The sequence below is a fragment of the Geotrypetes seraphini genome, chromosome 3, assembly GCF_902459505.1.
Source record: "Geotrypetes seraphini chromosome 3, aGeoSer1.1, whole genome shotgun sequence".
Classification (NCBI taxonomy): domain Eukaryota; kingdom Metazoa; phylum Chordata; class Amphibia; order Gymnophiona; family Dermophiidae; genus Geotrypetes; species Geotrypetes seraphini.
The window spans coordinates 141,306,827-141,326,277 of NC_047086.1; the positions used below are offsets into that span (position 1 = coordinate 141,306,827).

The 19,451-nt window shown below is 47.5% G+C and overlaps 1 protein-coding gene across 3 annotated transcripts in view; it reads left to right on the forward strand.

Moving 5' to 3' along the window:
* Window positions 1–19,451, forward strand: part of CAD (carbamoyl-phosphate synthetase 2, aspartate transcarbamylase, and dihydroorotase) — a 408,216-nt gene that overhangs the window by 117,255 nt on the left and 271,510 nt on the right. For all 3 annotated transcript variants that reach the window (XM_033937498.1, XM_033937499.1, XM_033937500.1), the window contains exons 12-14: window positions 4,290–4,511; window positions 10,814–11,002; window positions 13,435–13,559. In XM_033937498.1, coding sequence (XP_033793389.1) covers window positions 4,290–4,511; window positions 10,814–11,002; window positions 13,435–13,559 — 536 coding nt within the window. The remainder of the gene's footprint in view (window positions 1–4,289; window positions 4,512–10,813; window positions 11,003–13,434; window positions 13,560–19,451) is intronic.

Consider the following 19,451-nt stretch of genomic DNA (forward strand, 5'->3'; position numbering starts at 1 on the left):
TGGTTAATCAGAGCTCCATCCAATACCAACGGACACAAGACAGTGACGCAAGTTGTCCAGTTTTTTCGGGACCTGGGATAAAATATTATAAATTCCTGAGCGAGTCACCTGGAACCAACCCAATCCTTGGAGTACTTGGGGATACTGTTGAACATTGCAGAAGGCTGTGTTTTTCTTCCAGAGTCATGCCATCTGAAGCTAAGAGTCCAGATTTGAGAGTACCTGGCAATGCCAGCTCCTACGGCTTCTGCAGATACTCTAAGATACTTATACTTGTTTCAATTCTAGTATAAGTATCTTAGAGTATTTGCAGAAGCTGTACTTTAGAAACTCTAAGTGAAAATAGAAGACGTAACCATTGGTATTCTCTATTGAACAGTAGCTCCTACGGCTTGACACTGGGGTCGAAGGGTGCAACCTACCTGCGGGTACTGGGGTTTAAGGTAGCAACCATAAAAGTGGTATCTTGGGCAGTAGCTTATTTACGCCCTTTTCAGAATGCACTGTTATCCCACTGGTCTCTGCAGACAGATTAGCTCCAGAAGCTGTTGACCTAGACAATGAAAGCACGTGAAAGCTTGTGTTGGTGGCTTCAGGCGGAGACACTGCCCAAGGACTTGCCGCTCTGCATTTTTCCTTTTGGGTGATACTGATGATGGATGCCAGCCTCTTTGGCTGGGAAGGTCATTGTGAGGGTCGTTTGGTTCTTGGCCAATGTTTGCCTTTTCAGAGAAAATTGTCCATCAACAGTTTAGACCTGAGAGACTCACTTAGCACTGAAGTCATTCATAAAGATCCTGGAAGGTAAAATGGTTGAGGTCTTTTTGAACAGTGCCACAGCAGTGACATAAGTCAACAGACAGGGAGACACCAAGAGTGTTCCATTAAGCTAAAGTCTCAGTTGTTGTTTAGCTGGGCAGAATCCCACCTAGAAGCTATTTTGGTGGCACAATTAGCTGGAGTGGACAATGTACAAGCAGACTCTCAGTTGCCAGGCTTTGGATCTGGGAGAGTGGTCTTTACAAGAAGGCTTCTTGTAACTTTGGCTCTGAAGTGGAGCCTGGAAGTGCCGACATAGATGCTGTGGTACAGATGTGGCCAACAAAGGACCTCCTGATAAGTACTCCCTTGTGGCCAATGATAGGTCAGATTATCTGAAGAATGGCAACCACCAAGGGGTGGAGCTTCTTGTGCACCAGATTGGCTGCATCGCATGTGATATGTGGATCTTGTTTGGCTACAGCAGGACAAGTGGCTCAGACTGCCACTGCTTACAGCATTGTTTTCGCAGGTCCAATTGCTCTGGAGAATACGGAATACCTTGGACTTACACCATGACTCTTAAGTGCGCAGCCGTAAAGAAGAAAGAATATTCGGAGGGAGTTATTACATTACATTACATTAGGGATTTCTATTCCGCCATTACCTTGCAGTTCAAGGCGGATTACAAAAGAGTTAAAGAGGGGTGTTTTACAAAAAGATTTCTGGTCCTTTTTGGGGGAAAAAAGAATAGAGCAGGTTGATTTGGGGGTTCAGGGGGTTAGAGGGATGAAAGAAGGAAGCTTGAGAGGTTAGGACTTTTTCAGGGATTTTTTTGAAAAGTATATTTCTTTTCTGAAAGTTTTGTAATCTAGGGTCGTTATCAGAAGGTTGGCGATGTGGTTGTTTATTTTTGCTGCTTGAGTGGCTAGGAGGCCATCATATAGTTTTTTCCGTTTAACTTCTTTGATAGGTGGGTGTGTGAATGGAGTGTGAGTTTTCCTATGTCTGGTTGAGGTGGTTTGGATGAGGCGGTTGTTCAAGTAGGTTGGGCTATCTCCGTTTAAAGTTTTAAATAGTAGACAGTAGAATTTGAATAGTATTCTTGCTGGAATTGGAAGCCAGTGAGAGTTGAGGTATGCCTCTGTAGTGTGGTCATGTTTCCTCAATGAGTAGATGAGTCTTAGTTATTTCTACCCTCCTATAATCCTATGAAGCCAACTACAGTTGCAGCCTATGCTAAGGCTTGGAAGACTTTTCAGTGCTAGTGTGTGGAACCTTTTAGGGCCCTGATTTCTGCAGCCCTTTAATTTCTTCAGGAAGGTCTCAAATAAAGCCTCTCTGTTGGCCCCTTCAAGGTACAGGTGTTAAGCCTCTCATGCCTTATGACTCGAGTGGAGAAAAGGTCTTTGGGCTTCCCATCCAGATGTGTTTGCATCCTCCCGTGCAACAACCATTTCCAGTGTGAAATCTTAACATCATACTATTGGCCCTCGGAGCTCCACATGAGCCCTTGCAAGAGGCGTCTGGATCTGTCAAGATGGTTTTCCTAGTAGCTATTGCCTTGACAAGAAGTGTTTCAGAACTTCAGGTTCTGTCATGTAGAGAGCTGTTTCTCAGATTTACAGAGGAGGGTGCTTTTCTACGTTTGGTGCCTTCCTTTATGTCAAAGGTGGTGTCTGCGTTCCATGTCAATAAGGAAGTCTGACTGCCTCTGTTTCAGGTTATAGACGTAAAGAAAAAGGACAAAGTTTGGAGTTAAGGGATGTGAGGAGAGTTCTCCATTATCTCGAAGTGATGCATGATTTTCATCTTTTGGATCATCTTTTTGGGATCACCAGTCCTGGCGGACTGGGGAAACCTACATCTATGGATCCATATAGCTATTTCATCTGACTACTTTGGCTGGTGGAAACAGCCATCAATCTCCTGGAAGGCACATTCCACCAGAAGTGTGGCTTCTTCAAGGCAGAATCTTGGGCAGTTACATGGTTTTACAGAGTAGATTTGGAGGCGCAAATGGACGCTGCTTTTGGGTCCTTGGTGCTAGCAGTAGGCTCACCTGCCTTGCCCTAGACTCTGGACAGCTTTGGTACATCCCTCTGGTCGACTCATGTTCCTTTTGCACTGGAAGTAAAGATTAGGTTCATATCTCAATAATCTCTCCAATATGAAGGAATATAAGTCTTGATGCCTATGCCTATGCCTTGTCAAATATCAATTTAGCTCCCTGTGTCAGACATGTATGTGTGTCTCCAAATGCTTTCCTTGGAGCAGCCAAGAGAGTATGTAGATGATTGTTTTTCAACTGTCCAGCAAGTACAATAAGTGATGCATTAACTTACTATGGCAAAGTCTGTGGGAGAGCCTATTATAGCTGTATAAATTTGAGTGTTGGTTGCAATGACAAACTAAAAAGTAATTAAGGGGGCACTATAGCTCAGCATCTTATACGGACGCCAACTTGACGTACCTACACCTCCCAATTATTCAAGAGTACCAGAGATTCTTGTGTTTTGCTGCGTAAGGTCAGCCTTATCAACTGGAGGCCTTTTCCAAGTTAATGGTAGTAGTGACAGGTCATCTGAGAAAGGAAGGGATGCTGGTACTCCCATTCATCTGGACTAGTCTAGAGGGTCAATGAAAGATTTTCTCTTATCTGCTAATTTACTTTTCTTGAGTCTTTCCAAACTAGCTTTGAAACCACCTGAGCATTGGTTTGCATGGTTTGTTGGGCAGAAGATAGACTACTTGGAGGAGGAGTAGAGATATAGAACCGGGGTCCCTGGATTCTAGAAAGTCAAGTTGTTTCTTTTCTCAGTTGTTTAAAAGTTTGAATTTGGGTTATTTTCTTTGCCAGGATTCTTAGAGGATTATTCTGCTATCTTCCTTTGCCAATAGATATTGGTTGGTTCAGGGCTCCACAGGACACTTAAAATATGATTAATGGTTTCATAGTCTCCATCTTTTGGTAGAACAGCACATGTCCACTCATTGGGACTAATCTGGAGGGACTTGGGGAAAGAAAATTTAGTAGGTAAGACCTAATTTCTTCTTCTTCCTAATGCTCTTCCCTCCTTCCCATACCCTCCCTCCTCAAAATGCTTTACAATAGGTGAGAATAAAATCAGTTTTATACTTAAGGTATCTTGCCAGGTACTTGTGACCTGAATTGAGTGAAAGAAAAAAAAAGCAAGGGAGTTAGGCATTGAATAACACTTTTCCTCTTGCCACATCTCACCTGGGGCAGCTGCTCCGTTCTCCACCCATAGTCTTGGCCCTGACTCTATAACTTTTTTTGTGTGTGTGGTATACAGTAGGATAGGAGATCAGAACATTTGCTGATTGTTTTACGCATCCACTGGGATGGCAAATATGGCAGCAGTAGTAGCCAGGCCAAAATAATACAAGGAAATGGCATAAGTACTGATGTATTGAACAGTAAGATGTTTTCTGTTAACCTGGTGGATCATGGAAAAATGGTGTGTGTTTATGGCTTTTTAATTCTTCTCTCTTTTAAATCTCTCTAGGCACAGGCTGCAGCTGAGAGACTGGGGTACCCTGTCTTGGTGCGATCTGCCTATGCACTTGGAGGTCTGGGCTCTGGATTTGCCAACAGTAAAGAAGAGCTGACAGGTTTGGTGTGCCAGGCATTTGCCCACACAACTCAGGTGCTTGTGGACAAATCCTTGAAGGGCTGGAAGGAAATTGAGTATGAGGTTGTCCGAGATGCCTACAACAACTGCATTACGGTAATCTAGTGCTGGCAGGATTTGTGTGTGGTCTATACATAGGGATTGCCAAAACAGTTTGTTTAAATGTCTTTGGGAAATCCATCAGCAGTCTACTAATTTCAGTTATGATAATTTTTGAAGAAAATCAAATAATCAGATTTTGCTGCTTTACAACATAGCAGTCTGTAGACTTGTAAACATACCTGCTTTACATCACAAGAATTGACCTGTGAAGTCTTAGTTCAGGCTAGAGAGCTGAACGGGGACGACGGGAATCCCGCGGGCATCCCGCGGGTTCCCCCTTCGGGTCACGGGGATCCCGTGGGGACGCCCCTAGGGTCGCGGGGATCCCATGGGGACACCTCCGAGGGTCGCGGGGCTCCTGCGGGGCTGGATGTACTCAGTCGCGCGGCTCTTCTTCTCCCTACCTTCTCTGCTTGCAGCACAGAGCCGAACGGAAGTCTTCCCGACGTCAGCGCTGACGTCGGGAAGACTTCCGTTTGACTCTGTGCTGCAGGCAGGGCAGGTAAGGAGAAGGAGAGTAGCCTCGCAGTTCGAGTGGCTACCAAGGGAGGGGGGCGGTCCGCCACGCCCCGCCCCGGTTGCAGCACAGCCGGCCAGGTCCCCTTACTTTTGTGGCACTTCCCCAACCGACCGATAACAGCCCGGGTCCGACAATCCTCCCTGCCCTGTAGCCGCGAATCTAAATTACCTTCTTACAGCAGCTGTAAGAAGGTAATTTAGATTCGCGGTTAAGGGCAGAGAGGTTTGTCGGACCGGGGCTGTTGTCGGTCGGTTGGGGAAGTGCCACAAAAGTAAGGGGACCTGGCCGGCTGTGCTGCACCCGGGGCGGTAGAGAAGGAGGGGGGGAGAAGGACACTGAAAGGCCATGGTGAAGACAGGAGGGGGGGAAGGACTCTGAAAGCACTTGAAGACAGAGGAGGGAGAAGGACGCTGAAAGCACATGGGGGAATACAAAGGGGTGGAGAAGGACGCTGAAAGGCCATGGGAAGGGGCGGGGGGGGGGGAAGGACTCTGAAAGCACTTGTGGAAGACAGAGGGGGGAGAAGGATGCTGAAAGCACATGGGGAAGACAAAGGGGTGGAGAAGGACGCTGAAAGGCCATGGGGAAGACAGAGAGGGAGAATGACGCTGAAAGGACATGGGGAAGATGGGGGGGAGAAGGACACTGAAAGGAAATGAGGAAGAGAGAGTAGGGAGAAGACGCTGGCAGGGAAGAAGACAGATGCCAGACTATGGGGGGAGCGGAGAGAAGAAGATGGGTGCCAGACCAATTTGGAAGGGGGAAGAAAGGGAGAGGCACAGTAACAGAGCAAATGGAAGATGCAGAAGGAAGAGAGACAGTGGATGGAAGGAATTGAATGAGAACATGAGGAAAGCAGAAACCAGGCAACAAAGGTAGGAAAAGAATTCTATTTCTTTTTTTTTTTTTTTTTTGCTTCAGGATAAAGTAGTATATTAGTTGTGTTGATAAAAATTTATAAACATTAGAGGCTCTGGTAGAAACCCGTTTACAAAGTATGTATTCTTCCCAATTAATATTTTCAAATTAATAAAGTCTTTTTGCTTATTTGTAAATGGGTTTCTACCAGAGCCTTTAATTCAGTAGCATAATTAAATGAAATAACTATTTCTGAAGTTTATAGGGACGGGCGGGGACGGAGGGGATTCCTCGCGGGGACGGGTGGGGACGGAGGGGATTCCTCGCGGGGACGGGTGGGGACAGGTGGGATTCCTCGCGGGGACGGGTGGGATTTCTGTCCCCGCGCAACTCTCTAGTTCAGGCACACCAGCAGTTTTGGCCGTTTCTTAGATTGCCCAAATAAAAGTTTTTACAATATGTGCAGAGTACAAAACCTTAGATGAAGGATTGTCGTAGGCCAGGGTTTCTCAGCTGCTTGTTGGGGGTACGCGACACTGGCCACCACAGCCTTAAAACGAAAAGGATACTTGGAATTAGTCATCTCTACTCTGCTTAGAGCTAAGAAACCTACGGCAGTCGCGTCCTATGCTAAGGTGTACCAAGGATATGGTGGAGCCCTTTAAAGCCCTAATTGCGATCGTCCTAGCATTCCTGCAAGTTGGATTAGAAAAGGGTCTAGTGGTAGGATCACATAAAGTTCAAGTGGCTAGTCTCTCATGCTTTCAAGCTCGAGTGGAAAAGAGATCTTTGGCCTCTCACCCAGACGTGACCAGACTTTTGAAGGGGACACTCAGGTTACACCCTATATGTCAGCCATTCTCAGCATGGAACCTTAACATCATTTTGAAGGGATTTTGTAAGGTTCAGTATGAGCCTCTGCAGAAGGCATTTCTCACTGTAAAGTCTGTTTCTGGCATTGATTGTTTCTGCAAGAAGAGTCTTAGAGTTACAAGCACTCTCATGCAGTGACCTGTTTCTTGGGATCACAGAAGCGGGGATTTTCCTGCGCACTGTTCCTTCTTTCCTATCAAAAGTTGTTTTGGCCTTCCATCTCAACCAGAAAGTTTGCTTACCTACGTTTCATTCCATGGGTTCAACATAACAAGATAAGGTTTTGCAGGTACTAGATGTGAGGAGAGTTATGCTCCACTCTTTGGAAAAGACCAACAATTTTTGTCTCTCAGACCATCTTTTTGTACTGACTTGTCAGGCTAGACGAGGCAGACTAGCTTCCAAGACATCTATTTCTAGATGGATTCGTATGGATATTTCGTTGACTATTAGCTGTGGCAAACAGCCACCAATCTCGCTGAGAGCCCATTCTATCAGAAGTGTGGCCTCATCATGATCAGAGGTCCACCCGAAAAGATCTGCAGGGCTGCCACATGGTCTACTCTCCATACCTTAACAAAGATTTTCAGAGTGGATATAGTGGCACAAGAGGACGCTGCTTTTGTGTCTTCGGGTTTTATAGGCAGGCTCATCTGTCCCACCCTAGATGTCAGTTACTGCTTTGGCACGTCACCTTCAGTCCAGATTCCAATATCCTTGTACCAGAATGGAAGATTAGGTTCTAGTGAAACCATGTTGCCATTGGATTTCAGAAACTTCACTATTCTGTTTGAAAAATGTTTCCCTTAATTTACTGACTTACCGACTTGTAGTTCCCTACCTCTTCCTTACTTCTACTTTTGTGGAGAGGAATCACATCTTGTCTTCTACAATCCTCTGTTACCACTCCCAACTAGAGAAGCATTGAAAAGGTCAGCCATAGAAACTGCCAGAATTTCCTTCAGTACCCTCAGATGTATGCCATCTGGCTCCATTGCTTTGCACATCTTTAGCTAGCTCTTAATGAACAGTCTTTTGAAAATCATTCAGTGTCTTGTCCCACCTCCAATCCCGCCCTAGCCCTGCCCCCAATTTCTTCCATTCATTTTTCATGTACACACAATATCTTATTAATTCATAACTATAAAGTTAAAAAATAATTCAAAGCACACTGTATGCAGAGAAAATGTTAATAATCATTTATATTAGTTTTGTTTTTCAAAGAGGTCCAGGCAGATGATTTGAAAATACACAATGTCACCTCAGTAACAACTATAGAAAAATAGACAAATTTAGTGCAAAATATAGACAGCAGATATCAATTCTCAAAACTGCCCCTCCCCTTCACTGCCTTCCAGCATTTGTCCCCCTTGTTGAACTGCTCCTTTGTCCCCAACAGCACTCCCTTCATCACTATGTCCAATATCCCCCACCTGCATCCCATTTGTTCCCTCTCCACCACCATATAAAAACTCATTTCAGCCTTCTCCCCCTCCCTGCCTCCAGCATTTGTCCCCAACAGCACTCCCTGCATCAATATGTCCAATCCCCCACCTTGCATCCCCTCTCTTCTTACTTGTGGAACTGTTCTTCTTAGTCTTTCCAACTATTTGAACTGCTCCTTGCTCCAGCACTCCTGGACGGCGGATGATGGCCCAGCACTTCTGGATGGCCCGGCCCAAGCAGCTTCGAAACACTGCATGTGGCTGACCCATCCCTATACACACTAAGTGCCAACTCTGCACTGGAGTCCCCCCGCAACTGCCCCCGGACCGACTCACCAGTCTAATCGCACGACCTGGAGCAGTCAGCTGCTAACGAGCATGTCCAGAGGAAAGGAGGCCGCGCCCCAGCACACCTCCCTCAGTGCTGCCAGCAGCGGCTCCATATTTGGGCCAGAGACCAGAACTCCTCAGCTGCCCTGAGACATGCCGCCGCTGAGCAGGGGGAAAGGGGCGACAGGTCCATGACCAGCACTGCTGCTGCCATTCCTTCTTCTCTTCCTCAGGGCATTGGCTATCTGCTTCTGCTGTCCCCAAGCACCCGTCGCCCAGCTTGCTCCAGCTCCCGCTGCTGTACTGGGGCGGACAGGCCCCCCTATTAGTTTCAGGCCCAAGGCACGTGCCTATCCTTTAATGCGGCCCTGCACAAGCCTCTCCGACGTGAATTCTGACATCGGAGAGAAAGCTTCTGGACCAGCCACTTACATAGGAGAGTGCTACTCCAAGGGGTAGGGCGAGGCGGTACGGCGAATCCGAGAGCCAGTGCAGGAACAGGAAGAGATCAGGGCAGGATCATGAATGGTAGCAGCGGCAGGAGGTAAAGAAAGCTGTGTCCCCAGCTCTTCTAGGGTTTTGAATGGGACTGTCCCATTATTAGATTGCTCTCACCACTGAAAACGGGACATTTTGGCGTCCTGAAGTGGTGTGTGGGGACAACAGGACAGGTAATGTAATAACGGGACGTATGGTCACCTTAGTCTTACCACATCTCCACTTCTATTTGCGTTTGTTTTCTGCAGTCCTGTTCCCAGCTTTTCAGCTGTGAACACAGAACAGAAATATTTGTTAAGCAGTTCAGCCATTTCATTATCAGCTTCTATGTTTTCCTCCTCCATATATTTGAATCTCTCAATGCCACTTTTGCACTTCCTCCTATCACTAGCAGATCTAAAAAAAAATGTTGTGTCCTCCCCCCTCCTATATTACCATGTTGGCTATTTTTTCTTCCAGTTGTATCTTTGCTTTCCTGACTACTCTACAGCTGTATTGTGTGCATAAAAAGGCTTTTATAAAATTCTCATCCTTAAAAAAACATTGTAACGTCCTAAGGCACATACTTCTAAATTAATTTACAGTAGGCATGTTAAGGGGAGGGGTTTTCATTTACATGCTAACATTTGTCTTCTCCTGAGCAGACATACAGTTCTGCATAACAATATGCTAGTATTTGATAAAAGAATATAGGTGTCTGTTCATCTTATAGTTGAAAAATAGGAGCCTTACTGTTCAATTAATTACAGTACACAAATACAAGATAATGCAGATCTATGTAGATTTGCCATAGACTTTCTGAAACTTTGCCACATAATTTTCGACACTTGATCTCCTCTTTCTCTCCCTTCCTCTTTTTCTCTCTACTTCCTCTTCCACCCTCTTGTCTTTCCTCCCTCTCTCTTCCCCCTTCCCTCTTCTATTCTTTGTCACCTTGAGCCTATATAGGTATGTGTGACACACAAATAGAAGATTAGATTCTTTGATTGCAGAATTCACCCTTGAGTTACCAGAAGAAATGTGGTTGTGCTCATAAAACTGAAATGGGTATGCTTTCTATGCTGCCTTTGCTTGCATGATGGTCCCAAAAGGGAGTAGAGAGAAGTGAGGAATACAGGATCACAAAATCATAAGCCACACGAGTCTGTAAATAACCTTTACTGCTTCTAGAAGTGAAAGTTGGCTAGGTCAGATATGGGCAAACTATGGCCCGTGGGCCATATCCTGCCCGTTTAATGCTTTAATCTGGCCCGCCGACCATTTGAACCCTGCTAACCATGAGCCCTACATACCTCCCTCCAGAGCAGCGTCGGGCTGGCAGCACTCTAAACAGGCTGCTTCGTGGCTTTCTCTCGTCGGGGCCTTCCGTGTGCCACGAAGCAGCCTGTTTAGAGTGCTGCCAGCTGCTTTGCTGCTCTGGAGGGAGGTATGTAGGGCTCACGTTCAGCAGGGTTTGGATGGGAGGGAATGATGGAGGGTCATCGGGGGTTCGGCTGTGCGGCAGGGGCGGGTGCTCAAGGGTTCTGCTGCACAAGGGATAGGAGGGAGGGAAGGATAGAAGCTGGGCAAGGGTTCTGCTGCACAGGAGGATGGGAAGGATGGAGGGATAGAAAGATACTCTTGGTCTGGCCCCTCTGGCCCACGAGTCAAAAAGTTTGCCCACCCCTGTTCTAGGCCAAGCTCAGATGTTTCTTCACTGTTATTTGCTGCATTCGAAACACCAAACCGGAATGTGAATGAATGAATGATATATTTTTTTTTAATTTGTGCAGGTTTGCAACATGGAGAATGTGGATCCCCTGGGGATTCATACAGGAGAATCCATTGTTGTGGCACCTAGTCAGACACTTAATGACCGTGAGTACAACATCCTTCGAAATACTGCAATCAAAGTGGTGCAGCACCTGGACATCGTAGGAGAGTGCAACGTCCAGTATGCTCTAAACCCAGAATCTGAACAGGTACTGCTAGGGAGAGGATGTTCAGCTTTAGTAGAGGCTCCTTATCCTTTGATATTGTATTGAGTGCTTTCCTAGTAGATCTTCAAGGCTGCAACTAGATTGTGCATGCTGCTGTTTCACACCTGTGATTTTAATTCCAAAGGACTCTACTCCATCCTCATCCTCCTTGGTCTATCTGTAGTGTTTGACACAGTAGATCACTGCCTACACTTCCCCCTCTGCATTCGCGGTGATAGGGGAACAGTATGGCAGTGAATACAGAAAAACCGCAAATAACTTTTCATGTTAATCATGGTTTTTCTGTAAAAAAAACCCCAAAACAACCCTAAAAAAGACACAAAACCGTGAATAACCTGACCTGCAAGTGTAGCGATTTTCTCCGTACAATGCTGGGAGCATCGATTTTTCTCTGTGAAACACTGGGAGCAGCGATTTTCTGTGATGTAAATTTAGGGGCGGAACCTGAGAATGAAAAACTGCGGTTAACGAAACCACGAATACGGAGGGGGAAGTGTACTCATTGAAATGCTGTCCTCGCTTAGGTTTCAGGGCTCTGTTATTTCATGATTTTCTTTCTCATCACACCTTTAACGTAAGCTCTGGAGGATCCTCCTCCGCTGCCTTTCCACTATCGGTTGGCATACCTCAGGAATCTGTCCTGGGACCTCTTCTTTTTTCCATCTACACTTCTTCTCTCAGTGCTCTAATTTTATCCCATGGTTTCCAGTACCACCTCTATGCTGATGACTCTCAAATCTACCTCTCCACCCTGAAATTTCTATGGGAATCCAGGCCCGAGTCTCAGCCTGCCTCTCTGAGACTAAATATTTTGCCGCTATCTAAAATTAAACATGGCCAAGACTGAACTCCTTATCTTTTCCTTCTAAACCCGCCTCTCCCCCTTCTACCGTTCTCTATAGCAGTGGATAATGCCCTTATCCTCCCTGTCTCATTGGCTCGCAACCTCACGGTCATCTTTGACTCATCACTGTCATCCTCTCATATCCAACAGCTGCCAAAACTTGTTTCTTTCTCTATAATATTGCTAAAATCCATCCTTTCTGAGCATACTGCCAAAACCCTCATCCACACCCTCATTACCTCTCATCTGGATTATTGCAATGTGCTTCTCACCAGTCTACCGTTATGCCATATCTCTCCACTTCAGTCTGTTCAGAATGCTGCTACATGCCTCATATTCTCAGGTAGCTTCAATGGCTCCCGGTCCGTCTCCATATACGATTCAAACTCCTCTTACTGAAGTTCAAGTGTACTCGTTCTGTAGCTCCTCAGTATCTCTCCTCTCTTGTTACCCCCTGTACTCCCCTCTGAGAACTCCGCTCGTCAGACAAATCCCTCCTCTCTGTACCCTTCTCCTCTACCACCAACTTCCGTCTCCATCCCTTGTACCTTGCTGTGCCACATGCTTAGAGCACGCTGCCTGGCTTGCTATGTCAGATTTTGTCTCTGGCAGTTTTTTCAAAGCCAGACTAAAAACCTACTTATTTGAAGTAGAGAATGACTCGGTGGATTTTAGCCGTGGTTAGCCGCCGAAATGGTGTGGGGAGGGAAGTGCTTACTATGGACATGGGGTCAAGGCCATCCACTGCCCCATGGAGCGGTGAATGGCCTTGTCCCCGCAGTTAAGGAAGGGAACGCGCGCAGTCACCGATCGCGCATGGCCCCCTCCTTCCTACCTACCAGCTGAATCTATCTCCCTCCCTCCCCCTTACCTTCGCGGTGCGTTAGTTTCCAAAGTAACTTGCTTAAGCCGGCCGAGCCTGCCTGCAGCCGCGTGTGTCTGTGGGCGGAAACTTTTCCTCTGATACACAGTCAGTCAAAGACTACAACTTTGAGAGACCATGGGGTCTGCTCCTTTGTTCACTAAAGTTTTTACTTCTGTGAAAAAAAATAAGAGTCCTGAGGTTGTGCCGGTCTGAAGGGAAGCTTTTAATTAGCATTGCCTTTCATTCCTAACCGGCGTTTTTTTTTTTTTTTTCCCTAGCGGTTCACAATGAGAACTTTTTCAAAGAAGTGCTCATTGTGCTCCCGCCAGGCGGTCGATATGTCCGGCATCTGTCCAAAGTACTCCGGCTGCTGCGATGTGGAATCCATATGAAATGTTTAGTGTGCAGAAAAGGAAAACTAGTATAACAGTGTACTCAGTTAATTCTAGTGCCTATGATCCATCCTGTATTAAAACAGTTTATGAACCTGAAGGTACAGTGAGGCTAAGAATGCCAGGCACATAATTCCAAATAATTGCATGGTAACTGCATGGTTTATTATTAAAGAGCTTGAGATTTGCTTTCCTGAGTGGCAAGGTTATCCTTTGCTTGATCTGCAACACATCTCTTCTCTCAATCTGTTCTACTTCTCCTAAGCTTTTATTTCCCTGCTGATAACCCGCTTTTCTTTCCATGGTGTTACAGTATTACATTATTGAGGTGAACGCTCGGCTCTCCAGAAGCTCGGCTCTAGCGAGTAAAGCCACTGGCTACCCTCTGGCATATGTGGCTGCAAAGCTGGCACTTGGGATCCCTTTGCCTGTTCTCAGGTAACCAGACTGAAATCTGCTTGTGTGTATGTGTGTGAAATTTGGTTTTACTTGCTAACGTCCTTTCTTTAGGTCCTACCAGACCAGTCCAGAACAAAGGCAGATGAGAGCCAATCAAATTTGGCCTGCCCTTCATAGGGCACCATGTCATTTCCCCTAAAGAAGCTTCTTAAAAGCAGGAGCCAACGGTAATGGTCCATTCAGTTGGGCAGACTGCATGGACTGTGCAGATCTTTATCTGCCATCATTTGCTGGGTAACAGCAACACAGATAAGAGAGAGAACCTAGATTAGTCTGCTAGGACTCAAGGAAAGGAAATTAGCAGGTAAGACCAAATTTCACCTTTGTTGTGACTACCAGACCAATTTAGAACTAACGGAAAGAATAAATGCTTCCTTGAATGTGGGTGGGCATTAGAGCACCCTGTGCTAAGCAAAGCAGTCCCAACAGCTGCTTCCAGTCTAGTACTGAATTCCAATCGATAATGCTTAGCAAATGTGTGGAGAGAAGACCAAGTTGTGGCTCTTCATATAAGATCTGCAGTTATCACATGAAACTCGCACCAAGAGTTCATCATCCCTCTGGAATGCATCCTCAGCTCTTTCAGAGGCGGACGGCCCTAAAAGATGTATGCTGATGAAATACAAGGATAAATCAAAAGGTAAAGACAAAATACAGTGGAACCTCGTTTTGCGAGTAACCCGGTTTGCGAGTGTTTTGCAAGACGAGCAAACACTCAGCAAACTTTTGACTCGCAAACCGAGCACTGCCCCGATAAACGAGCACTTACAGACCAAGAAGCGCCGCTTCGGGGGATTCCTCTTCCGTCTTCCGGCCAGCCTTCCATGTCGGGTGCCTTCTGCAGGTTGGAGGACCTCTGTCTGGAACGGATTATGCTCTTAATCCAAGGTACCACTGTATATTGAACTGCTTTTAATAGAAGTAACAATTGAGCAATTGAACATATCATTTTTCCACATAGTCCCCATACAAAATGACACATTTGTTATATCACTCAGCTAGCCTCTGGAGAGAAGATGTTTTCACCATGTCCTTTACTTCATCATGCTTTGTCTTTTGGTCTCCGGGTCGCAGTGATGCACCCATGTCTTGTCACTGCTGACAGTTCTCTCCAGAATACTCAGATCTTCTTCATATCATATCGGGAACTGGGTCGCAACATCCACACGCTGTTGCTTGTGCAAATCAGTAAGCTGTTTGGGAACCCATGATGTGCAGACTTTCCTGTATCCCAAGTCATTATGCATTATGGCATAGATAATATCCAAATTTGCAGCCAATTGAGACACCATTTTCTATCAACCTTCTCTATTAAAGGCTTCTTGTACAATTCTGCTCTATTTCTGGACTAGTGGGTTATGCATCCCATGTCATGAAATTGCTTGTAGGAAGCATAGCTGCACAGCTGGAGATTCACTGAATCCCCAGAAAGCCCTGATGGCATGCCTATGCAGGGCATAGAAGTTGCCTGTAGCTCTTCCAGGTCCAGCCTTCAGCCTTCTCATCCCATAGAAATTTACTTTTTGTTGGCTATTTTTCTTTTTTTTTTTTTTTTAAAGCAACGTTAAATTTCCAGGAAGAGGGGGTAGTGGAGTCTACCTTGATCCCTGAAGGCCTGAGGGATGGGAGAAAACCCCACTGAATCCTCTGGGTAACCTTTCAAGAGACCTTCAAGGAAATCTTGAAATCCTAGCTAGTCATAACAGTCTGGAACACCTGCCCATTATGTTCATCAACCATCCGCTGGAGACCAAGCAGTACTAATGGAATGAACTTGCTTGGTGCCTTATGTACCTTGGTGCCTCAAATTTGATTGGCTGTGTCTCACATCTGGTTGACAATCATAATCTGTTGGTTCTGGGCTTATCTAATAGTGACAGTAAGAATCGTGTGTGTGTGTGTGTGTTAAAGGGTAAAGGGTCATGAATTTGATATACTGCTTTTCTGCGGTACAAAGTAGTTTACATTTTATTTTATACGGGTACTGCTCCTTACAGTCTGCTTTTTGTACCTGAGGCAATGAAGGCTAAATTCTCGGCCCATTGCGGCTACTCTTTGCTGCAATCTTAGAATAAATCTTAATGAATTGCACTTGGTAGCAATCATATTCTTTAGCACTCTCTAGACCAGTAGAGGTTAATTTTTACGAATGGGTATATATCCAATCATGACCAGCAGGTGGAGACTGAAAACAAAACTGTGGTAAATAATATATTCCCTTCTCTATTCTCATCAGTCTTCTTTCAGTCTCCAGCAGGTGTTGAGTGAGCTGTACCCATATCCCTTGGTAGGGCTGTTGAAATTTGTTTAGGGGGTTTCTAGTCCCTGTTTTTGGCTGGACAGAGCTTGGGCAGGCCTTGTTTGGGGGTCCGTCCGACCTCGGGGGTGTCAAACCTGGCGGGTCTCGAGCAGAGTCCCTCCCCCCACTTCCTCCACCTCCCCACCTCTCCTCAAGGCCTACTGCTTCGAGAGCCTGTGGACTCTGTTCTGTAAAAAAAATAAAAATCCTGAGTTAGTGCCGGTCTGCAGGGTTGCTTCCCTGTCAATTTACTGTATTTTTGCACTAACCGGCACTTTTTCTTCTAGCTAGATCGCATATGGAGCAATTGTACCCTTTTCTGGGGGAGTGGGACACAATTTGGTCCAGCCGCGAGGCACTCGCAGCCGGCCTGAACTCAGCGGTTTGAGCCGGTGTGGTCATGGAGCTCTGTCGGCAGCAGCTGTAGGCATCCAGAGCTTCCCAGCCTTAGTGCCTTGTGAGCCGGCTGAAGGCAGTGAGGCAGCCCGGTCTGCTTTCACTGCCTCCAGAGGGATTCCCCGAACCGCCGACGGTAGGGGAAAAATGATTCCCTCTCAGCTGATTTTTCAACAGCTGATGCTGGCTTTGCCTGCTTTAGCGTCTGGGACAGTTTAGGTTTCCCAGCTGTTACAGGCCCTGGAGGGGTTATTTTTGGCTGGATCTTCGCCATTTTGACAGACCCCTCCATTTTGTCTGCAACCCCAGATGACCTTCCCCCTGTATTGCAAGCAGGTTTCAACAGGGACCCCTGCTGGGGCAGGGAGTCGCTTGGGACCCCCGGGGTTTTTTTGCCCCGATTTAATTTCTTTCTTTGTGCAGACAATTGGGGGTCCCACGTGCACCTGGGGGGTTTTGGGGGGGTCCCCCTCCGTGCCCCCTGTGGCTTTGCCTCCCTCTTTTCACTTGGCGTCCCCTCTTCCTCCTCCCTCATCCAAGCGCCTGTGGGGGGCTTGGATTGCGAATTGGAGGTCAGAGGAGCCTGCTGGCGTAGATGAGGACCTGGCCGCTTTGGCGGGCTTCCAGGATCCTCTAGAGGGGACGGTCGGGTTTCCCGTCTTCCGGCGCAGATGCGTCCGTGGTGCACCTTTTATTCAGAGGGATGCGCTTTTAGGCCTGATTTAGCAGGTCTCCTCAGTGCTGCATTTTTGAAGTTGCGCCACCGGAGACCCCGCGTATGGGGGCCCCTCTGCTTCATGGGATTTGTCCTGTTTCCCGCTTTTTTCCTGTGCGTCAGGATTTTTGGGATTTCGTGCTGACGCAGTGGAATATGCCGGGGGCGCCATTTTCGGTTGGTGCGCACCTTGGCTCGTTGGTATCCCATCCCGGAGGGGGATAGGGTTACCTTAATTTCACCAGTGGTGGACACGGTGGTCTCGGCGATTGCTAAGCGGCATACCGTGTGTGTTGCGGGCGGTTCTGCTCTTAGGGTCTCTGAGGAGTGTACGTTAGAGATACTTCTTAAGCAGAATTTTGATGTCTCTGCCTTGGGGGGTCCAGGCGGCTATTTGTGTGGGGCTGGTGGCTCGCACCGTGTTTTTGTGGTCTGAGCGTGTCCTGGATCGTGAGTCTGATGACTGGTCCTTAGTGGATCAGGAGGTGGTGAAGATTGAGATGACTGCCTCGTTCCTCTCGGATGCTCTTTGTGACTTGGTGCGGCTAAGTCTGGGGCTTTTGGTGGCTTTGCGCTTGGTGGGCGGTTGCTGCGTCCAAAACTGAACTTCCAAAAATTTCCCTTTTGGGGGTCGTTTTTGTTTGGAGAGGACTTAGATAAGTTGGTTCAGACTCTGACGGACTCTAAGGTGCCCCTTCTGCCTGAGGACCGTGCCCGTCCGGCGTCTCGGGGTGGCACTGCCCAGGGGCGTCTGCGGGAATTTTGCAAGTTTCGCCTGGGGCGTGGGGCTGCTTCTTTCCAGGCTTCCGGTTTTTCCCCGGTGTTGGTTGGCTCAACGCATGCAGTCCTTTTAGGGGGCCCGTCGGGGGGCTGGGAGTCCCCCCCCCTCCGGTTCCCCTGCTGCCCATCCTGCACGATGGCTCTTTGCCGGCGCCCCCTTTGGTTCCAGTGGGCGCCTGACTGCGCAACTTGTTTCCCAAGTGGGCCGAGATCATGTCCGATCGGTGGGTCCTGGTGGTGGTGCAGGACGGTTATGCTCTGGAATTTTGCCCACTCTCTACCAGATCATATCTAGCCTCTCCGTGTCAGGCGGCATTGGAGACACTAGCCTTTCGCCAGAACCTTCAGCGCTTGCTAGATCTCAAAGCAGTTGTCAAGTGTCCCCTCAGAAGTACGCCATTTCCTTTATGGGGTCCTTTTGGCCCATCCTCAGTTTAAACAGGGGTCAACAGGGCTCTCAGAATTCCCTTTTTTTCACATGGACACACTGCAGTCTGTCCTTCTGGTGGTTCAGCCGGGGGAGTTCCTGACTTCTCTCACTCTGGCGGAGGCCTACTTGCATGTTTTTATTCAGGCCTCTCATCAGCAGTTTCTTCGCTTTGCGATCTTGGGTCAGCACTATTAGTTCTTTGGGCTTCCCTTGAGCCTGGACACACTCCCCGGACGTTCACCAAGTTAATAGTGGTCGTCGCGGCGGCATTGCAGTTGGAGGGCATTCTGGTGCAGCTATACTCACTTGAAGAACGCAGAGAGAGGGGAGACATGATCGAGACGTTCAAATATGTCACGGGCCGTATCGAGGTGGAAGAAGATCTCTTTTTTCTTAAAGGACCCACGGCGGCAAGAGGGCATCCGTGGAAAATCAAGGGTGGCAAATTTCATGGTGATACCAGAAAATACTTCTTCACCGAAAGGGTGGTTGATCGCTGGAATAGTCTTCCACAACAGGTAATTGAGGCCAGCAGTGTGCCAGATTTTAAGAAAAGGTGGGATTGACATGTCGCATCTCTTCATGGAGGTAGATAGGGGTTGGGTCTTGGTGTGGGCAGACTGGATGGGCCGTGGCCCTTTTCTGCTGTCATTTCTATGTTTCTGTGTTTCTACCTGGATGACTGGTTGATTCAGGCGAAGTCGTTGCAGGAGAGCACCCGGGTTACGGCTCGCGGGGTGGAGTTTCTCCAGTCGCTGGGCTGGGTGGTGAACCTTTCCAAGAGTCGGTTGGTCCCAGCTCAGCGTCTGTAGTACCTTGGGGTTCTGTTAGATACCTCTGTTGGGGAAGGTCTTCCTTCCAGAGGCCCAGGTAAGCAGATTGCAATCTCTGATTCGCCTCCTTATGGCTGGTGTCCTTGGGTGCAGGATTTTCTCCAAGTCTTGGGATCGATAGTGGCTTCCCTGGACGTGGTGAGATGGGCGCAGGCCCACATGCATCTTCTTCAGTATGCTCCGGAGGTGGTTGCCCCAGAGGCACAGTTTGGATGTCCCTGTCCCTCTGTGAGGCTTGGCGCGCTGCAGTCTTCATTGGTGGCTCCAGACCTCTCCTCGGATTCAGCGGGTGAGTCTGGATCTACCGCAGTGGACAGTGCTTCTCACATATGCCAGTCTCCTCAGTTGGGGGGCTAAGTGTCTAGGTCACTCAGCTCAGGGGACCTGGTCCACGGAGGAGGCATCCTGGTCGATCAAG